Source organism: Rhamphochromis longiceps, linkage group LG23, assembly GCF_057381845.1.
Source record: "Rhamphochromis longiceps isolate RC_006_pf linkage group LG23, R_longiceps_female_GT1.1, whole genome shotgun sequence".
Classification (NCBI taxonomy): Eukaryota; Metazoa; Chordata; class Actinopteri; order Cichliformes; family Cichlidae; genus Rhamphochromis; species Rhamphochromis longiceps.
This window is the reverse complement of record NC_140578.1, coordinates 8,076,402-8,099,004: the sequence shown is the minus strand read 5'-3', so window position 1 is coordinate 8,099,004 and position 22,603 is coordinate 8,076,402. Positions and strand designations below refer to the sequence as shown.

Here is a 22,603-nt window from a genome sequence, read left to right as displayed (position 1 = left end):
TCCCAGCCTAATCCAACCTGAGCAGCATCAACCTTTAAGAAAAGCTGCTGCTTGTGCCAAATCATGATAGGCTCCTCTATCCTCGAGCAATAAACAGTAAATAAGAGTAGAGGCGCTTTCTATTGACACTCGATGCTTGCTTGGGTTTTCTATGCTGTACTGCACAAACTGGGAACAGTGGAATAAAATGTTCACTTTTCAGTGCTTTGAAGCACTCTGTACAACTGACTCCGTCTTCTGAAAATGGCTGGATTCAAGGTGGCCTAGAACAAAACTGACTTTCTAAATAAACGTATGCTATCGGGTAGGGTTTCCCCTTTGTGAACACTACACTCTAATACTGGGAAGATGATATAAGAGTGCACGGTTTTACAAGATATCTTGTAGCAGATGTCAAAGACTGACTTTGTGGCCATGTGTTGAGCTCAGCCCATCATTTCACACCGATGAAGAGGAGGTTGGACTGTCAGCTTCATACCATCTGGCAGTGCATTAGATCAGATGGTGAGGAGGCTGCAAAGCAAGCCTACTAAGCAAGAACACGTAGGGCTGAGTCTGCTGGGGATCCTGGTGATGGTCTTCGTCTACAGTAACACTGATCCCCTCAATGCCATCTTTAGCTCAGTGATACAAATTATGGTGAGTGTACTAAAAGTCTGGCTTACCCCAACTTTCCATTGTGACTGTAGAACTCCAAGGTTCTTTTTAGATTTTGTCAAATATTTAATGGGTAATTAAAACGTCTTCCCGGTACTGCTGGATTTGGCCTAATATTATATAAGTGTGTCCTGAAAAATCTCCTTTTTTTTTTTAAACTTAAGGCAGCTTTAATCAGTGTTATTACAATGACAGTTGCTCACATGACTGCTTATATTTAAGTGCTTGCAGTTCTGAACCTAAAGAGTATTACTGGCTTTGCATTGTCCTCACTCTGAATGTTTTACGATCCATAACTGCAGTTTAGAAAAATAAATATTACCTGCAAAGCATCAATCAGCAGATGATGTTAGCATCCAGCTGCTGAATACCATCAAGTGTTAAGGAGCTGAAAAGCAACGGTTTGGTGGTACCAGTGCATGATGTAGAGCTGGGTTCACATGTTTTTCCACCGTTTTACAAAAAAAAAAAAAAAGACCCCCTTAAATTGGGACCCAAAGTGACATAAGTGTCTACACCAAGACACTGTCAGATACAGCCTCAATTTTCCTCCCACAGAAACAACACCTACTTCTACTGGGAACACTTCATGATATTAGATTCTCTGCCAAAATGTGTGCTGGTTCTCAAAAGGCACAATGGTAGAACTGGCTCAGCACCTCGTCTGCGGAAGAGAGGTTGCAAATGAAATCCCAAATGTAACTCATACGTTTGTTTTCTAAATGTAAAAAGCCATAATATATCCATGTCACTGCCATCAAGGGGCCAAATAACGTTACTGCAGTTCTCACAAGACAATCTCAGACCACTCAGCACAGCTACAAAAAGCAGAGCAACTGGCTTCTCCCGATAATCCACAGAGCTCAGAGAAGGGTATAATGGAATAGGATGGGATCTTTGTATCGGGTTGACAGGATGACTGGTGTCTCCCAGAAAGTCCTAGAGAGAGTGGATGCTTTTTGTTCTGCATGCCCAGCTAAAACAGTTAGATGCCTTAAAACTAGATCATGTCTCTTACTAAAGTATTTAATGGGTTAGTATTTTATATTTACATACATCTAAAAGTATAAATGTTTACAGGTGAAATAAAGCATCCTTGGGTGCCAACACAGGCGATATGGATGGCTGTGAAATGGAGGGATCTCAAGTTCTAAAAATTAAGAAATGATGATATGAAGGATAATGTTAGCAGAGCTTAATGTTGCCTCCATTCTATGCACAAATCTCACACATTGATTTCAAGTCTTAAGTGCTTGAGCACATCTTTAAAAAAACTAAAGTATTTTTCTATCATTCTGTCGATAATTTTGTGAAGTTGTGTGAAAATAGGGGTCAAGGATTAAACAAACTGTGACACAACAAACAGCATCGGCACTGTCTGATGCAGACACACAAACAAACATCCCCTAGGAGAAAGGAAGTCTGTGAAAATATCAGCCACTAAGCATTTTCAGGTCTTTTTTTCTGAGTATTAGAAAAAAAGCATATTCAAAGCTGCAAATAACAGACTATGCATTTCATTTCATGCATCATATAAAATATTAGTTATTCTTCAGTATATTTACAGTATATATTACACATGATATTCTGTACAGTCAAAGTTCAATCTACACCACATTCTTAAAAATATTTTCTGACCCATAATTAGTTTTACAAGAAAAACATACAAAACAAACAATTGGTTGTTTTGTAGGACGTCCTCGAAGTGAAGCTCTCCACCGCACTGACGGGAGAACTGTGAAATAATCCTGTGAGGGTGACTAGAGCACACATGCGCGCCTGCACACACACACACACACACCCAAACACAGACACACACGACACAAGGGGAGGCGTAAGGGGGAGTCTTTTGCAGGCCTTGTATGGCCCTGTTTTCTTGGAGGGAAGGCTTCATTCCACAGCCAAACCTGCTGCCACAGCAAGCCCCATCCCGGGTTCTCTGGGCTCAGGAGTGAAGTGCAAACAGCACAAGATTCGCGTGAGAGAAGCAGAGCAACAGAGTGTCCACTTCTCATCCTCTGAGGTTTCAGTGGTGCACTTTCAGCAGAACTGCACTTTACACTCCCATCAACCACACCTGAGTTTGGTTAACTGCACTTCTGATAGGCTTGGGCTAGTTACTGCGGCTGTGTCGCTGAGCGGTCAGACAAACTATCTGCTCTGTGAGGAGCCAGCTGCTGTTGCTGCTTTTGTTGTAACTGCTTCTGCTGTGTTTGATGCTGTTGCTGCTGCTGTTGGGCTGCTGCAGTGAAGGTACCCTGCTGCTGCAAAGGGAACGCTGCCTGCAGGATCAGCTGGGTGGACTGGTTTCCATGAAGGAGTCGAGGAGCCTTAAGTGAAAAAGTTACATTAGCTTAGTCGGCACAGCCTAACGAGCCAAGATGTAACTTAAAGCTGCAGTAACTAGGACTCTGCTGATTCACTGTAAAGCAAGAAAGGCAGGCAAATCAGTGTTGTGTATTGTTCAGCCATTACACAGACACTGAGACATGAGTGCGCATGCTGCGTTCTTCATGCTCTATTCAGGGTGGTCCCTTGGCTAAACCAGAGGATTTCTAACCATTTAAAAGTATCTGAAGCAGACCATTATTTAGAGATTACAGATTATTGAAATGTAATAGACTACAACAAGCAAAAGATCTGGACCGCTATGTCTCACCATACTTAGCCTTATGATTGTAGTGCGACCAAAAAAAAAAAAAAAACAAAAAAAAAAACAGGCTTTTGGAGGCCATCAGTCAAAGCATATCAGTTCCTCCTCGTATATTAATTATATTAAAAAAAATAGTAACTTGTGGCATTAAGTTAAACTTTAATTTCTAGATCTAATTTGTCATCCACCATCCTCTTGTTGTGGTTAGAGTCCGATTGAACAGTGAGTAGTGATATGGAACTGAAACATCGTTGTTGTCAACAGGAATTCATCTAAACTAAGCTGCATCTTTCAACATTGTATTTTAATCAAAATCACATTTTGAAAATGTCCTCGTCTGTCAACAGATCTGAAAAAAAATATTCACATTCAACTCCATCTCCTGTGTCAAGTTCTTTGAGCATACAAAGAATTTTCAATTTATATAAAATAAAATTCATTAGGATATTTTAAATCACGTAAACAGCAAGCTGCCTGTATGCGAGCCAACTTCATACAGTAAAACTTCACCTGATAAGTGGTTACTGTGTCAGTGTTACCTGTAGGAACTGTGTTTGCTGCTGGGTCAGTGGAGCTTGCCCTTGCTGCATGGCTGTGACCTGAGACTGCGGTTGAATCTGTTGCTCCTGTTGCTGTTGCTGCTGCGGAGCCTGTTGGGAAATGCTAATTGTCTGCGTCTGGCCCTGCTGCGGTGCAAAGGCCGTCACCACTTGACCCATAAACATGGTTGTGGGGACCATAACTGCCCCACATGTCATCTGCCCTGTCACTAGCTTGGTGAGCAGCTGGGGGCCTGCAGGAAACCTGTAAGGTTCAGGAAGTTAGTCAGGTCTGATAAGTCTAATTAACCCAAATTGACATAAGGTCAATATATATGACCTTTTTTCACTATAAAAGTGCACTGTATCTAAATTAGTACTACATTAAATTGAAGTATTATGCACCACAGAGGGTGCCATCAATGAACTCGAGCACTACTTAATAACATTTTCATTATGAAGAAATATAACAAATAGATTTATGTGAAGATTCACACCTAATCTGAGCCGAACGGTCCTGTGCAAATGTTGCCACAGCAGGAGTGTTGGGTCCAGTATTCTGCGCCAGGCTTGTGGCAATCTGAACCACGTTAGCAGGACTTTGCTGAGGGATCATCATCGTGTTGTAGAGAGATGCAGGCAGTGGATTCTGTTGAGGCTGCACTGTGTGCGACGACCTCTGAGGCTGAAATAAACAGAACCGGAGTCTATGACACGAGCATGCTGGATGGAAAAATCTATAACAAACACAGCTAAGCTATGAATTCAGCGGGTCAGTGAGAGGCAAAATGAGAACCGTTTAGCCTGTCTGACCTGCGAGAGTGCTGTGTTCTGTTCCCGTAGGAGTGTTTGCTGCTGGGATGGGGGCTGCACAGCATGTTGTTGCTGTATGCTGTTTTGCAGAGATCCTGCAGAAACCACCTGGCCCTGCATGCTGAGTGTACCCCCCTGCTGCCCACCATTCCCCTGGGCCATCTGTACAGAGCTCACATTTAGTCCTCCAGGCCCTTTCTGCAGGAACATCTGAGATACACATCACACATTCGAACTCCAGCTCTAATTATAACAGCAACACATCCATCATGTAAGCTGAATATAAAACAATTAAAAAGAAAACCTTTCATATATTTACTAGGCTATGTAATCATTCATTTGCAACACTTGTGCGCAGCTCGTCAGTCCTACCTGCAGACTCTGTCCCTGCACCCTCTGTAGCTCGTCCTGGATCTGCCGCAGCTCATCCTGCTGCCGCTGAATGTTGACCTCGATCATTCTGGTCCTCTGCTCCAGCTGCTCTTTCAGGTGCTGCATGGCTTCTAACTGGCTGGAGAACTGGACCATTGACTGTTAAAGAATAAAGACATAACAGTATGGCAGTTTATTTTAAATGTTCCATACGTATATTTTACAAATTGTTAAGGCTCAGGTCACATTCTCTGAGTACAAACAACTTCTTGCATGCTGACCACAGAACACATTTTAACCAACAGTGACCACTGGCTTAAAAATGTAACCAATTCAAACTGCAGCTCCAAGAATATCTGCTTAACGTTGGCAATAAAAGCAAGTGAATTTGTGAACACCCATAAAATTCTCAGCTTTAAAGCAAAAATAAACATATTTACAGCCTGCAAACTTTCCTTTGTTCTCTACAGCCAACTGACGGTTCATGACAACTGTGTGCAGGGGCTATATTTTTATTTAACTCACCTACATTTTTTAAAGACTTAAAAATCCAACATGCTGACGGTCAGACTACAGGCTACAGTAGTCCACAAACCAATAGGTGGCATCATAGGGACTACGTCTACGTTTTATATATAAATATAGGCATTCCTGGGTTAACAGCCCCATCATGTCAGTGCGTGGGAGCTATACAGAGCTTTGCAGATCCATGTTCATTGGCTGTCCCATGTCATAAGGCAGTGTCAAACAGACACATAGGCTACTCTTGTTCATAATTGTGCTGTTGGACCTTCAGTTTATCAAGTGCCACACAGAAGACATAAGACATGATGGATAAAGAAGTTCTTTATAGTGAAGTGAAACTGAGCATTAAAAAAAACAAACAAACAAACAAAAAAACGCTGTCCACTGCAGTCATTGTCTGCTAGTTATACTTAAGAATCAGCAATATTAGACAATAAAAAAAAAATGACGTGAATATCTTACTTGGTTGTTGGTCGGAACTTGTTGCTGTTGCTGCTGTTGTTGTTGCTGTTGCTGCTGTTGTGGCTGCTGCGGCTGTTGTTGTGAAACCATGGATGACGCCACGTTCTGTCCTGTATTTTGGGAACTCATCGACTGCTGATGGAATTAAAGACACCAAACAAAAGTCCTAAGTCCTAATGAAATCCCTCATGACCCAGAATACAGGTATCGTGAAATTTAAGACCAGAGCGTGTGCGCTTGTCCATCCACTGACCTGACTGCTGATAGATGATCTCCGTTGTGATGTCATCTCCACAGCAGAGACCGACTGGCGACCTGGTGTACTCCTATCTCCCTGAAGCTTCATTTGTGATGCTGAAGGGCAAATATAAACATGATGCTCAGATAATAATAATAAAAAAAGAAATAGTTAATATACATCAAGCTTTGCTCAGTAGTGAACAGATGCTTGTACTTACAGGCTGGGTCAGACACAGCCGTGTGGGAAGATTTACGTGAGCTGCGAGACGAGGCCGATGGGGTCCGACTGTGGTCAAATCGCTCTAAGGCCTCTTTCAAGCTGAAAGTGTTGAGCTGGGACTCAGAGCCTGAATCCTGGGATTGCTGCAAACAATGCATTGTCACAAGGTCACTATGCTGTCCACTCTTTAATTTTTACAAATCATACCTCATGTTGGTCTGACCTTCTCAGCGGTGATTTGAGGTGGTGATTCTTCAATTCCCAGCTCTCTGCGCTGTTCTGCTCTTACTTCAGCATAACTGCAGCGCAAAGACAATTAATGACACACACAGTTAGGGTTGGACACAACTTTCATAATTATGGCTCTGGAAATCACCAGAATACACCTGAATTAAAACAATTCAAGTTCAGACTTTCTGATTTCAAAGTTTGAACAGAAGTATATGGAAAATTAACAAATCATGACTTTTTTTAATATAAAGTTTAATACAATTGTAATACTACTACTAATAATAATAATATATATATTGCTGCATTTGGCTGCCTCTTATACATTTCAATATGTAAAAATATTTCCAGTAGCTTTTGTCTACTCCATAGTAATAAAAACACCACATCACTGGAAGCAAAGCATGTCATTATACTACCTCTAGGGTTTTACAGAGGACTGTATGTTTTAGCTCGTGAGCAATGTCATATCAAAGGGTCAAGAGGGAAATCTTCATGCACCTTACGACCGTGTGTGTGCAGACAATGAACTCTGGCCTGGAGTTCCACTGGTGATAAGTAATGTAGTAATGGGTCTGAAGCCAAATCCATTGCTGCCCTTTGGTGAGGAATCTGTAGTAGCAGGACTTTCCTTTCCCATATTGCATTACTACACAGAAGCAAAGAGAAGATTTCAATGCTCTGCTTTGGAAGCTCGAGAGGAAGTTGATAACTGGAGTTGACCATGCTTCAGTGATCGCTGACAGAAGTGTACTCACAGTGTTCGTGACACTTGGCTAGTGTCTCAAGGTCATCTACATGATAGTAGTCATATCCTGATGTACCCAGGACCTCAAATGGGAGGTAACCTATGATGGGCGGAGCTCTGGACAAACACAGTAAACGTTATTGAAATGATTAACTGGAAGTCAATCAGGAAATGTCTTGTTCTTACGTTAAGTCATACATCCAGCCATATTTACCCCTAAATGACAACATAAAGCAATAAAGGAGTATGTATGCATGTAGCTTCACCTGATGCTTTCACAGCATAAGGAAAATAAGTGTCTTTCTAAATGGTTCAGGGTAGCATGCCTAAACATTTTCAGTAATGAGAGTTGGGATAATTTGCTACTCCCAGCTCTCACCACTCACCAGGATGAAATGTCTGTATTCAGGTGTACAGTTTACCTTTCTACCAGCCCAGAAGAGCTGTTGTTGTAATGTTTAATGAGACTGATAAAGCTGATAAAGCTTTTTTTTTTTTTTTTTTTTTTAAATCCCTGAATAAGATCATTGAGCTTTTGTAACTATGAGAGCCAACTACATCTGTGTCTAAATTAGCTACTGGTTACAGTTATACCTGTAGTTCATTTCATTTGGCCTGTCCCAAGGAAAACACACGCGACGCCGTTGTTCTGAGTTCATGTTCACACTTTTTTTTTTTAAACATATTAAGTGGCGTAAGCTTGAAGGAGGAGCTTCAGCCCTCAGGCTATCTGACTTCTGAACTACCTACTATTCTTATCTTACACACCTTAACCTTGGACTTCTATCATTCAACCTTAACTGAATGACATTTGCACGTCACACTGTTTATTGCATCATTATGCAGGCATTATTTCGACACTGATTAGGATTTTTATTATTATTCTTCCATGCTGGAGACAGCTGTGGCCAGAACGGATCTTTTGGGTTGTCTATCCCATTCACGTAATATATCAGGAATGCCTGGAGGGAATGTCGTCACATCTGGGATAAATATTAACTTTGAATTAAGGATGAACTCATTAAAATGTACTCATTTTTTTTGGACAAAGGTCACTCTGATCTACCAAAACGAGATTTCAGCCAAAACTCAGGAATGTCTGCACTAATTATGAAAAACATCTTTGAAATAATAAAATTATTAAGTTACTCCATTTTATTTTTATAAAGGTAAAGAATTAGCTACACTGAAACATAACCTAGGATATCAACTGAAACGTGCATGGTTTCAGAGGCATACAAAAGTGAATGCTTGCTTACTTTCAAATCCTCTTATCCCCCCCAAACATCTATTTGTGTAAGAAAATATATACATAAATATTCCAGATCCATGAGCTTACAAACAATATGTTGTACAATATGTAGTTGTGTACATAGTCAACAAAAACAAATATCAATCCTGAAGTTAGAGTGACTGACAGGTTTTGGATAGTGTTAGTGATATCACCCCGAGTCATCAGCACCACGTCGAAGCCCCGTGGGAAATAAAGCAAAAATGCTGGTGACCGATAGCGGGCCAGGTTGACCTCACTCTTCTTTTATAATAATAATTATGTTTCCTGACCACAAGCCTTCATAAAAGCAAGCCTGCTGTGTAATAAATAATGACAGAAGTGTTACAAAACACGAGTTTTTTCGATTTGGTCTCTCACAAAAATCAACAATTCTGATTTAACAAAAAAGCCACGCAGTCACATACCGTAACCATGGTTAAAAAAAAAAAAAAAAAAGTGTCATTCTTTATAAATATAGGTCAGCAACTTTCACACCAAATCAAGTAGGTTAGGTTTGAATAAACACTTAATACTGATCCATTGTAGCACAAACTGAAAATTAAGTTATGCATTTACACTGATAAATTGGAAAAGAATTACCTGTGGTCCAGGAAGAGAAATTTCCACTCTAAACTATGTCTGGATGTAAATTCCTCATTAGGCTCTTCTACTGTGCACATCTCCTATTGGTGCAAGGGGAGAAAACAGAACTTAGAAGACATAAAAATACACATACACAACTCTAAACTACACACAGTATATTGTCTTAAAAAGAGCCTTTTAAACTTGTGCAGTATGACAAATTACATGATCAATCATCCCTGTTTGTTCAGCAATACAAGTTCTGGTTTATTTTCAACTTATTTTATCCATTTAGGTTCTGCCATCTCCAGTAAAACAGCCCAGGTTTCTACGACAGCGATATGTCAACATAACCCCTCCCCCATTTTTTAAATGAGGTAAAAAAGTTATTCCCAGCAGAGGCATGAGGGAACTACACATGATAAATGACAAGGGCCCAAATCATTTTTCCTCAGGTGACCATTACTGCTGAGCCCTGTCCTAATTAAAGCTACCTTAAGAGCCCTAAAGCAAGAAACCGAATGTGTGTCAACCAGATAAAAGGAGAAGCAGTTAAAGATTCTCACCTTGATAAACTGTGGCTTGGCTAGCCTCACAGTGGCTATGAGACACACTCTGTCTTCAAAGGCAGAGTGAAGTGATCGCTGGATCACTCCATCGAAACCATTTCGGGTACAGTTAGGCACTGGTAAAAAAGAATGGGAACAAAGCAAAGTTAATCCTTTCACACAACATCTCTGCTCTACATTCTGACTCCGTGTACTGTAACTTACCATTATTCAGGGACTTGAAGTTTCCAATAAACTTTACATATTCATACACGGGGGGCTCTTTGGGGTCGATTGTCCCTCGGAGCATGTGGCAACAGAACTCTAGCTGATTTTTTGCTATAACAATAATAATAATAATAATAATAATAATAATAGCTTAAACATAAGAATTGAAGAACAAAAACAGCAGCTGAAGACAGATAACATATCCAACCTACTTTTAAGATACTCAGGTGTCAATGTTTCTCCTTCCATGACATGAGAGGACAGAGCCTTGTACACCTCTGAATGCTCCCCCACAGGCAAGAAATTTAACAAGTTCTGATCAACAAGATCAGACTGGGGAAAAACAAAACCAATGAATATGTTTATTACCAAATGTTTCATCAGTGAACTACTGACTTTATCTATTATTTAAAGCTTATACTCACTGGTAAATGTTCTAGTAGGGAAGTCACACTCTCAGAGACATAGATTATATTCCCATCAGCCATAATTGCAAGGAAAAATCCATCTAACGCCTAATAGAAACAAAGGTTAGATAATATTTCATCTATATTTTTGCATAGAAACACAAGAAAAATAAGTGCAAGAAACTGCCTTACCTCCAACATCAGCTGAGTGAACTCTTCATTACTAAGAAAAGGAGGTTTCCAGTCTTGTCTGATCTCAGTTGACTCTGACTGAGCTGCGATTTCTGATAAAGTAGACATAACGCATGTAACTTATAACTCTGCGAATTTAAAAAGGCACCCATTATGCTTTACCTTATGGACCATTAAAGTGGTCAGTATATGTAATCCCAGTAAGCCAAATGTTCATGTTTCAGAATGCACAAAGCAATCAGTTTCAGCTCATTTTTGTTCTACTTTTGGCTGTGTATGGTGGCCCTAATATGAGTCCACACAGAATTTGTTTGCAAGAGGCAGTCAAACAGAAGCAAGTTGGCTTGAAGAGAAAGAGCTAAAACATTTCATTTTAAACTAAGGATGAACTGAGGGATAAACCCACTACCATTATAATTAATTCTAGTGGTTATTAGAGTTTTTCACCTTTGTGTTTGTGCAGAAAGTCGATACTTTTCTGCAAAATAGTGGACTTGTCCATCTTCCGGGTGTTGCCCGGCAGCATTGTACCCAACTCCTTGATGAGGACATTGAACTGGTCTCTGCGCTTCTTCTCAGACTTGTTACGGGACACGCTGGTTATTTAGAAGAACAAATATTAGTAAAAGTTAGATGACATCTTAACTAGGAACACTTATCAAAATCTTGTTCACTGTAGCTGTAATAATTCAAAACGATATCTAAAATCAAGTCTTGTAACAACTACAATAGCAGTTTTATGGAGGATGTAACTTCACTGAATGCATTTGATATGAAAACAAACCCAAGATCTTACCGTTTTGCTTTGTCCTTTTCATCTTCTTCCATTAACCCATCAAAAATACTACTGTCATCCCTGCAGATTGGACAAACCAACAGTTATATCAGATCCTTTAACATTTACAGTGAGCTCTTTGATAAGAAAATCTCTCCTAGAAAACATGAAGACATCAAACTCAGGCACTGTAAATCCCTAAATTACTTTGATCTTAATCTTCAAAAAAAGGAAAAAATGAAATCACTGTTAATTAGATGCATGAGAACTGTGGGCTGAATGTGTTTTGGATTTTCTTCATGTCCCACTATTTTTTTAAATCAACAATAAAAAAAAAAAACTAGCCAAATGTTTGACTCACTGGTCAATGCTCGAGGTCATTTTGTATCCTGTTCAGGGTCGCAGTGTCGGTGAGGGGTCTTTTAATCGTGAGGTAGACATTTGTGAATAAACCTTTGAAGAAAAAACACCCATAAAATGGCAGAGTGTCAAAGAATCAAAAAACTTCAGACACGAGCAAAGATGGTAAAGACATTTCACCTTACTGACAGTACAGCCAGTTCTGTGAGAGGATGAGGAAGGTGCTGCTGGGTGAAGGTAGAGTACAGGTGGACACTCTGTGATAGGGGTGTGCTTTTATGAGTCTTGGAGGATATTCTCTCAAAGTCTCTCTTACCAGGCTGCAGAAAATAGCTAAAAGTTCCTCGGGGTGCTGTGTCTTTCGTCTGCTTAGGGTGCAAGTCTGGCACATGGCAGCAACATCTGAGTCTATGAGACAAAAAGACACAACAACCGAGGCCGTTATTGAAAGATTAGAGAACCATGATATATGAGATTGATTTATATTTTAAAAAAGTAAAAATAAAAAAAACAAGCATTTATAAGAATTCTGCCTACATTTATGCCTGAGGGTTGAAATTACTCCTTATTCTTTCATAAATATAAATACATTATAACAATGGTGGATGCTAATATGATCAACGATCATGTCCCATGTTTGTTTAGATATGCAGCTGTGTGGAGCTCTCTCTCCTCTCTGCAAGGCAGGTAGGTGAGTGTGTTTGCTGCTGAGACCAGGCGAGACTGCTGATTGGCTGGTTTGAAGAAACTGCTGTGTACAGACTGGACAGCCACCCCTTAACCTCCTTGCCTCCTCTCCACTCTATAAAGAGCTAGCAGTTAGGCAGCTAATAGCACTGCGTGTTTGTGTGAGAACACTGGTTCTAAGAGTTGACTCTTAACACTAGGTGTGGAAGTGAGATATAGGTTAAGAGTTATTGGTTACAGTTTATTTTAATACTACTGTATTACTATTGGCTCTGTATGATGTCAGTGACAGAGGATAAAGCTCAGTTTCAAATGGGAAAGGAGCTAAAACAGCTTATTTCAGAACCAGATGAACTAATGGGCAACACCAAGGTCCAGTATAAGATAAAGTTAAGTTTGAACTGTGAATCCTGCAAAACTGCTTTACCTGAATTCAAGAATAGAACTGTCGACCTGCAATTGTTATTCACTCTTAATGTGGCAGCACAATATCAGCACTCACATCAGCACAGTGAATTTTGCTGTTGCTGTTGAATGTATGACTATAATCACCTGCATCCACCACAGCTTATATTAAGGTGGTGCATTAATAGGGGTCACATCCTACATGTGCAACAGAGACGCCGAGGAAAGCCAAAGGCTGAAATGAGTCAGTTTCTTTCTGCTGCCATGTAATATTAAAACCATTACATATAGTAAACAATTATGAGTGCCGATGTTCTCATCAATTTATTTTTTTGTGTTTGCAGTGGGTCAGCATCAATGAGACTGTTCTTTTTGTATAGTATAATGTGGTAATACATCCCTTTACTTTAATAAAACCAAGTGGAGTTTTGTACTACATCAAATAGTCATTGCGTAGTTTCTTTGGCAATTCTTTGTGTGTTTTGCCAATGAAACAGCAGCAGAATGTGTTGGGTTTGCAATAGCTGTAACCTCAAACAGCTCTGTCACAGAGAGTGAACAGTAAACAGTGAGGCTGTTATCAATTACATAAAATTACACTGGATTATATGCTCCATTGCTAACTGCAAATCACCCAAGCAATCTAAAGTAAGTGTGGCAAAAGTGGACTCTAAATACTAACAAACTCAAACAACAAAAACAAAAAGTAAAATAAAAAAATATTAATAGATGTGCAGTTACAAAAAAAAAGAAAAAAAAATCCTGTGGATTACAATTTTTGAATTAATTACTTAAATTGACGTTTGATCGTCATAGTCATAACTGTAATCAAATACATTATGGTTTAACTACAAACATACTTTTTTAGGCCATTGTAAAAACCTTGGCTAGTAGGGTTTGGCTCGAGTGCAACATCCCAAAAAAAAATTAAAATGGTGACAGAAGTAATTTTAAAAGCGATAAAAAAATAAAAAAAATAAATTAGGGTACTTAGTACCAAATATTTGCCTGCTTGTGTGCTGCTGTGTCAGATATACCAGAATCTGTCTTGATTTAAACAAGCCACAAATGCAACCATCAATAACTGAAATACTCTTTCTACCACCCATCTCTACTATCTATTCTCTTTGCCCAGGTACACTAGATTTCAAATTAAAATGAGAAAGCCCGCTGGGTCTCTAGCCTAAATATTTGACCCATTTACTTCATGAACCAGTTACCGTCACAACCTATGTGGGAGGCTTTCTCAACATAACGGCCTATTTGTGTTGGTGAGAAAATCCCTTCAGTGTTTTTCCCCATGAATCTTGGTAGACATAATTTAAAGAGTTTAAATTAGGCCTGTTAACATTTGGTAAAGCCAAAAAGAAGAATTACACCTACACTCACCGATAGAATGAGTGAGTGTAGGTGTATTATTAGAGTAAACAAAGCTCTTCAGTTAATTGAAATAAAAAAATGAAAATGAATGAAAAAACCAATAAAAATAAAGCTACTTTCAGCAGTTGCCTTATTCACAAGGAGTCACCACAGAGGTAGCATTACATATTTAAACTGAATCAAGCAATCAACCCACCCTTGAAATCAACTAAAACTAAAGTGTATTGAAAATTAAAGCTAAAAAACAACAATAATAATAAACATAACTCTGGATCCAATATGCATATTTATGGTACGTTTCAAAAAATATACATCAGCCACCTCACATAATTAAAATATAGTTCTTTTTAATGTGATTTAAAATATTTCTGTCTTATTTACTTTTCATATTCCATTGAAATCTAGTCAAAGTGTTGCAATTCAGAAAATGCATTGTAAAAAGAGTATCATGAGCTAGAGCTTCAATGTGCACATTTTCATTCAGTAATTTGTTCTTTCCATTCATTTAAAGTTTATATCTTGTTTAGCAGCACAGTGGTTAGCACTGTTGCTGCACAGCAAGAAGGTCCTGAGATCAATTCCACCATCAGAGTCTTTCTGTGTGGAGTTTGCATGTTCTCCCCGTGTTTGCGTGGGTTCCCTCTGGGTACTCCGGCTTCCTCCCACAGTCCAAAGACATGTAGTTTGTGGGGATAGGTTAATTGATTAGTCTAAATTGCCTATAGGTGTGAATGCGGGAGTGAGTGTCAGTGCGAATGATTGTCTGGCTCTGTGTGTTAGCCCTGCGACAGACTGGCGACCTGTCCAGGGTGTACCCCGCCTCTCGCCCTATGACAGCTGGGATAGCCCCCCCCCCGCCACACTGAAAAGAAGAAGCGGATGGATCTTATTTATTTATATGTACAGGATTTTTGGTTTTTGTCAAAAGGGGGGGACTACAAATAATGACATAAAAACAATTTTCACCATCATATATGGTGATGCCAGAACTTCAGAAGCCTGAAACATTTTTAAACAGATGCAAACACTGTCTACTTAAAACTGATTAAAGTACACAAATAACTGAGATATGAACTAGCAGGTATAGTACGTGTGTAATGGAAACTTCAGTCAGCAATGACAATACTGGTTTAAAAAAAAGGATTTCTATTGGTTGGAATAAACTTGCTGTCAAGTCAATCAAAATAAGGAAGGAAGTTGGCACTGGAAGTGTTTACACCTTAGTGTTGGGACAGTGGAAAAAATGAAGGTAAGAGGGAGGAGTAGGTTCTGTCATGGCCCACTGACTTTCAGCTATGCAGTGTTATTTTACTGCACCCTACATGTGACGCTTTTCACACAAATACATTAGAGAGTGGATGTCTTAACTGAGATTAAACCTTTGTCAACACAAGTGGCCAACTACACATTGGCACAGCACTGTAAAAGGGAGCGGTGAGTTGTAGTAAAGAGCATTGTCTAAAGATTTTGTACCAACAGACACAAAGAGCTTTTCCTTTTTGGCTGTACATCATCTTAAAAGCAGGCAAGCTAAACTGGATTGCAAATTAAGACTGGGGGGGAAAAAGGAAAAAAGAAAAAAAGAAAAGGCAACAGAGGCCATCGAATGTAAGACAATTTCATAAATAAATTGGCTATATTAGAGCACAATGAAAGACAGAAAGAAAACATTGTAGTTGAAGCAGTAGCTTTCGGCACAGAGCGAACGTTGTGTAACTGGGAGAACAGGCGTTGTATAACTGTGATGTCATCTGTGCTTCACTGACCTGCTGGCCCAGTGACCTACTTTCCTCCTCCTCCGATCTAACTTAATCACAGCTCCACAAGCAACACCTTCCTCTTCTCACTAATAACACTACACTCTGTCAACACAAATCCTTAGTATTCCACAGCGTGTATACTTCACAAAAGGTGTGAAGAGGGAGTCAAACTGCCTGCATCTCACGTTTCCTCATTTAATCACATGATTTGAAAAGGCTTCCTGGTGTTTCCTAAGCCTCAGCGGGGACCAACGTCAAGGAAGAAAGCAATGAAGATGTGCTGCATTTTCATCGGGCTTTAACAACATCAACCAAACAGCCTCACTCACATATGCATTTTTCACACCGAAACATCTCAAAAAGCACTGACTGACGACAGTCATTTATCATAATTTTTATGTGGCTCACACAACATTGTTGAATGCCTGTATGTGGGTGTGTGCATTCAGATGTAGGGCACCAGAGCTCTGAGGATATGAGTCACTCTGAAGTGGATCTATGGCGCCGCTCGTCACGCACTCCGCCACACCCCGGCGCTGAGATGCCAACACAGCAACTGTGCCAATGGGCAACACCATAGCAACCGGCCTCACCGTGCAGTGTAAAAATAGCTCAGCCGAATTCCTCCGCAGCTGATACTCTCTCCATCATACACTAAGAATTATTAGACTACCGCGAGCGACTCCTTTTGTCATGAACTGGAGTCTGTGGATGTGAAACACTCTGCAGGTTCCACCTGTGCAGCAGTGCAGTAACACATGTGTTCTGTAAACATTACTGCACTGTTGTCTTCATGCAGTGAACATGGCTACGCACCAATTCAAACAGTACTTTTTGTCCCTAACTTATAATAAAGCAGATTCTACTTGTGAGGCAGAGCACTTTTACTTCTCAGTTAAGGGGGTCGTGGAAAGCAGAGAAAAAGAGCCAAAGATCCAAAAATGGATAGAAGATAGAATACAGCAAAAGCAGCTTTCACATATGACTCAGTAAGCTCGGAAATTAACAAAAAAAAAATTAACAAAACGCTAGATTACTACAATTTGTCTGACCAGAAATACTCAGTTAAATTATTCTAAAGCCCTGTCCACATATAGAGCAATAAACACAATGCTAACCGTAGGTCACAAGTATGCATTAATGCCTTCAGCTGTGTCGGTAACCCAGTAATGTATTTACAAGGTTACCTATGCATTAGTCAGTGGTATCCTTTGTTACCTTTCGTGGTCATGTCACGAAAGATAACAAATCAATCACTTCCCCTCAGAGCAGAGAAAATTTTAACTTGCTGCTTCTAGTCATTAAAAGTTACTGTTCCTGCTGTCGCTGAAAGTCTTTGAATTTCACTAACATTCTGCAGTCACTGGTCCCCACATCACTGACAGCCTCTTCCTATGTGCATGTAATGTGGTTGTATTAACTTTCTGCACTGGTCTGTTGATGTTAACAGTGAGGAAAGCACACAATTTTATAACTGAAGAATGTTACTTAAGGTCCTTAAATACACTGATGATTTGTACAGATGTTGTTTGATTTAAAAAAATTTGACTGTCCTCGGGTTTGGATATTTTGTTTTGTTTGTTTTTTGGCTTTTAGCCCAAAATTCTATAATTCTCTCTCATTTATGGCTCAACCAAACTAGAGTAAAAATAGTCCACCAACCTCCTACAAGAGAGAAAATTAAATAAATAAAATAAACATCATCAGTGGTGATTGCTTTGAATATTTTCCACCAACTACACAGAGATTCTGAGCGTGCAGCAACCTCTCGGCACCCGCTTTCAATCACAAAACTACTACAAAGGTCGCTAAGTGGAGGGAAACCTGTCTCAATCACAACAATTGCAGTGTGACATGGAATGACTAGAATTACTATCAGACAGACTGGTGAAAGTTTTATTATTAATTCTCATCCAATTCATTGCCAAAATGCTGCACTCAATCTTAGTCAGTCTGCACTGGTGAGCACAAATTGCCTGCGACATGTCTCTGTGGTTGTTTGCAATAATTTTGGTTATGCCGCAATTTCCGAATGCCTAATGTGACTATAGCAATAAACAACTGGTAAATTAGTCACAGGGAATATCCCTAGTTTACACTGGACAGTATTAAATAACTGTATAATGATTATATTCCACTCTAATGAGAGCAGGAACCATTTGTTCATATGCAGGCTGGAGCAGCAGCTACTAATACAGATGCACAATAAAGCCCCAGACAGCTCCGCCTGTCATGGTTATTTAAAATGAAAATGTCAGGATGAAAATGTTTTCTCCCTCACAATGTTATTAAAACAAGACCTTTTGTTATGGTGTTATTCATCAGTATTCTGTCTTCGAAGCATTCAAAGAAGTCAAGAAGACTGCAGTTATGCGCAGCTTGCAGATGCGAATGAAAAGTTTTTGCCTTTTACATTCATAAAAAACAAATATATCAGTAATCTAGACAAGACAATCAGAAAACCCATCACTTATTTTCAGTGACTTATCCTGTGAATATGACGCTTTTAACACCAAATATTTGGGCCAAGACTTCCTGGTTTTATTAGATTGATTATCAATCACTTTTATTATCAAAATTTACACATTATATATTTAACTCAGCTATAATCTTACGATATTTAGTTGACTAAAACTAGACTAAAAAAAAAAAAAAACAGATGCCTTAATTATGACTAAAATTAAAATCAAATCAATTTAAACCAGAAAAAAAACCCAGTATCAAAAAATCTCATCTCAAAAGATTCTGCATACCAGTCAGTTTATAACTAAATATTTAACTCAGGAAGTTGTCTGTGCACCAAACCAGACAGTCTTGCAAACAATCCTCATACTTTAAGTCCAATTCATTTGAACATTCTTCCAGCCTGTTAGAAACCTAATTTAATGGCTCTCTAGATCAGGGGTGTCAAACTCAAATACACAGTAGGCCAAAATTCAAAATGGAACAAAGTCACGGGCTAACATTAATATTTATTGAAAAAAAAAAAAATCTTCCTCTAGATATAAGAATAAATCTTTTCTTATGGACTCAAACAAGTTTAGCTGAAAAACTGAATATGGAACAGCAAAGCTTAATACTAAACAATATATACATTAGCTGTATAATACCAGTAGGCCTGCTCTAATAGTAATTTGGTATGGCCAGAGTTTGACACCTATGCTCTAGATGCTTTTCTCAAGTCTAAAATATGACGCAGTGCCCTAAATAATGTTAAGGCAAAACAGTTTAAAAAGGGACATTTTGTGAAACTTTGAACCCAAACTACAGATAACACTGTCCAGCAGGTCTTATATCACATGAGTAGATGAACTCTGGTTTCATAGCAACCTTTGCGTTTTCCCCATCATCTGTCAAAACCCCGATACCTGAGAACAGGGGATGGGTGAACTCTCATTGATCCCAAGTGTGGGAGCACAGACCACAGCTTTAACAAGATTTCTTGAAAGTCTGTCAACCACTTAAAAACCTGTGGTGCTTATAAGCCTCACCCTTTATTCTCACACAATTTTCAGCAAAACAGACACAATGCAGGGTTTAGAAAGCCATAAGGAAGAGAGGGTGTTCATTCTGCTGTAAGTGATAGCAAATATCTAGGATAATATTATGCAGTTTTAACAAGCAGCAACAGCAACAGCCTCACTGCCAAGCAGGTCACACAAATCAACAACAACACTTTGGTGAATAAATTACTCAGTCACACATCCTGTGAGAGGCAGCTTCAAGGTCTGCACATCCTAGTGGCATTCACACAGCAATTAATGATGCGATTCTCTCAGTTTACAGGCAGAGCAGTCTTTCCTGTGGCTAGTGGAAGATTCGATGGTTTTAATAATGTCATACTCATTTGGCCTGTAAGCAATAAAATCCACAGCACAAGCTTGTCAACATTGCCCACCAGTCTGCTGCACAGTTATACCAACCAAACTAAACACAGGGCAGCCAGCTGTGTTTCCACTCACTGCACACACATCCTCAGGCCCAGCGGCACAAAAGGAGTCTTTGTTTTGCATTTTTAATCCACAGACAGGAATCTTTGAGACACAAGCCGCAGTAGTTGGCAGGGGCCCCTTGACTACTGCTGCCCTCCTCTCCCAGAAGAGCAGGACCTGAGCCAGGGGCCTAATCCTGACGCCAAGTGGGTCACTGGAGTTCAGGAGGAAAGCAATCAAAATTAAACGTGGACTTGCAGCCCTATATGACCAACATTTGACCACAAGAAGACAACCACTTAAATAAGAATCAACACTGCATTCCCACCGTACAAGCAGTAGCCCTCTGAGCAAACTGAACAAGTAGAAAACCTGCACAAGTAATGATATTACTTGACTGCTCTGTCTGAGATTATGCGCTTGTCCTTTTCCAGATGACTTAGCAACATTATTTTCCACAGATTAATATATCAGGGCACACCCAAACAACTTTGCTCTGGCCAAAATCTCTCTTTATTGACTGGAGTTAATCTCAGATAAAGAGTGCACTCTTCCGTTGTCTGCCACTACACAAGCTTAAATTAAACATCATTCATCATGCAGAACTCACAAACAAGTGACATGGGATCTAAAAGTCTAACAAGACCTGTGTAGATATGCAATGTAGCAAACATCCTTACACGTCAGTTGAGCTATTGTTTAATCATTAGAAATAAAGTAAAGCGGATGCAGTGGGCATGTCTATCTACAGTGTTCTTTGGCATTAACTACGCTGGACTACATTTATTGATTGACTGAACTTTTCAGAGATAGCCAAAGATAGCCATATCTGCTTTTAGCTCAGCCTTTGAATGTAACAGGACATTTCTGCAATGCATGTACAAAAATCCAGTCTTAGTTTTAAACCATATTATCTTTTGACTACAGGCAGAAAATAATCATTCTGAAGATGTTACACGTTTTACCATTTTTCATTAAACAGTGTTAGCATAAAAAGGTAATGTTTGAACAACAAGAAATTGTCATTTTGATTAAAACTAAACAACCCCTCAGCTTCTAAACTATAAAACATCTACTGTCCACTTTTGTTTGAGCAAAACTTCCATAATAAAGGGAAATGCTTATATGCCATTAACGCCATTACGTGAAATGGGAATTGCACCGATTATACATATTTTTATTAAGCTGTGTGCAGTTGTATTTTAAGTCTCCCCATATAATTGCAGAATCAGTTGTGACTTAAAGTTTAAAAATAAAAGAATTTCGCTCCACACAAACTAAAGAGGAAATTGCAATAATAGTTAATAATCCCATGACCGTGGCTTGTGATAGCACATATAGTGTTAGATATTTCTATGAATTTCAGCCCTAATAATAACACTTGTTATAAAGACCCCCAAATCCAACGCCTTTCTGCACTGAATAAATAATTATAAAACATTATTTTTTACTTGCCGTTACTGGACAAAGTCAAATAATGTCAATGATGTGTGCAAATAAAACATTTTTCCCTCATGTACTGCACCACATTAAGTCTTTTTCAATGTGTATAATGTATGAAACAATTACAGCAAACACTAAAAAGAACAGCGAGTTAGAAAAGAAAGAGGCTACTAGCCCATTTGTACTTGAAGTTATATCAGTCACCGTTGGCATAACCAGAGTCATAAAGTGATATGGTGAATACAAAATCCAAAAAAATAAAAATATATTAGTCAATTCTATAACAGTCTAGTCTGATGATCCACAGACACTGAGCTCTGAATCAAGTTGTTAATAAAACCATGATGTTGTCAAAAACTATGGACACGTCTTGTAGAAGAATAACTTGCACCTTAATTTGGGCCAAAACAATTTTTTGTTGTTTTTTAATATAAAAATCTCAATCTCATTTGAGTGATGTTTCTGTACTTTTAGTTTTTAAGTCAGAGTGACCTTTAAAATTATTATACTCAGGCTCTCTCCTACTGATTCACAAAAGAGCTTCAAATAACTGCCTGGAGGCATTTCCAAGATGCCTAGACTTCTAGATTTTTCTAGAAGGATATTTGATATTTTTATTTAAACAACCCATCTTGGGTCTGATTTACCCAACAGTATGGCATCTAATCAGCTATGTCTATAGCCACGGACATAGCCGTCTTTAACAAAAGCTAATTATTATGGGTTAAGGCCACCTTAAACCTATACTTTAAGCCTAATCTAATTAATATTTAACAGAGTAACACAGGGAATCCAGATTAAAAATATGAAAAATAGGGATTCAGTTTAGTTTTAACTATTAAGCAGGAAAAGATAAATACATACAATAGATTATACATTTACATTTATCCAGACTAGGCCTCTTGTAATATACCTTTAGAGAGCTTAACGAGACACAACATGTGTATAACAACAGTAGTGATAGAGCTTTTGTCTGAAGTTAATCAAGGTTATAGCAAGATGTAGTCAAAGAACTGAACTACTTTGCATCTTCGCATGACAAATTCATTTGAAATTCTCTGGTGACTCAGCCAGCACCATTCTCATTTCCATATTCATCATTTTCATGACAGACTGCAAATCAAAAATAGAGCACTACTGAAACATGGACGAATAATAGCTCTGTAACAGCTTC

At 39.0% G+C, this 22,603-nt stretch overlaps 1 protein-coding gene across 4 annotated transcripts in view; it reads right to left on the bottom strand.

The window, feature by feature from the left end:
- Window positions 1–801: 801 nt before the first annotated feature.
- The window catches only part of clocka (clock circadian regulator a), a 29,612-nt gene continuing 7,810 nt past the window's right edge, over window positions 802–22,603 (bottom strand). The window contains exons 3-23 of one of the 4 annotated variants that reach the window (XM_085397168.1): window positions 12,003–12,230; window positions 11,824–11,915; window positions 11,484–11,543; window positions 11,135–11,283; window positions 10,688–10,779; window positions 10,514–10,603; window positions 10,301–10,421; window positions 10,086–10,199; window positions 9,879–9,997; window positions 9,331–9,413; window positions 7,468–7,574; window positions 7,211–7,358; window positions 6,705–6,780; window positions 6,480–6,624; window positions 6,275–6,375; window positions 6,022–6,156; window positions 5,035–5,193; window positions 4,663–4,860; window positions 4,347–4,534; window positions 3,850–4,114; window positions 802–2,987 (exon numbers count right to left, since the gene is read on the bottom strand). In XM_085397168.1, the coding sequence (XP_085253294.1) occupies window positions 2,775–2,987; window positions 3,850–4,114; window positions 4,347–4,534; window positions 4,663–4,860; window positions 5,035–5,193; window positions 6,022–6,156; window positions 6,275–6,375; window positions 6,480–6,624; window positions 6,705–6,780; window positions 7,211–7,358; window positions 7,468–7,574; window positions 9,331–9,413; window positions 9,879–9,997; window positions 10,086–10,199; window positions 10,301–10,421; window positions 10,514–10,603; window positions 10,688–10,779; window positions 11,135–11,283; window positions 11,484–11,543; window positions 11,824–11,843 (2,583 nt within the window). In that variant the 5' untranslated portion in view covers window positions 11,844–11,915; window positions 12,003–12,230 and the 3' untranslated portion in view covers window positions 802–2,774. Of the gene's footprint in view, window positions 2,988–3,849; window positions 4,115–4,346; window positions 4,535–4,662; window positions 4,873–5,034; window positions 5,194–6,021; window positions 6,157–6,274; window positions 6,376–6,479; window positions 6,625–6,704; window positions 6,781–7,210; window positions 7,359–7,467; window positions 7,575–9,330; window positions 9,414–9,878; window positions 9,998–10,085; window positions 10,200–10,300; window positions 10,422–10,513; window positions 10,604–10,687; window positions 10,780–11,134; window positions 11,284–11,483; window positions 11,544–11,823; window positions 11,916–12,002; window positions 12,231–22,603 lie in introns of all 4 variants that reach the window. The other 3 variants (XM_085397170.1, XM_085397169.1, XM_085397167.1) reach the window with 3 other exon arrangements.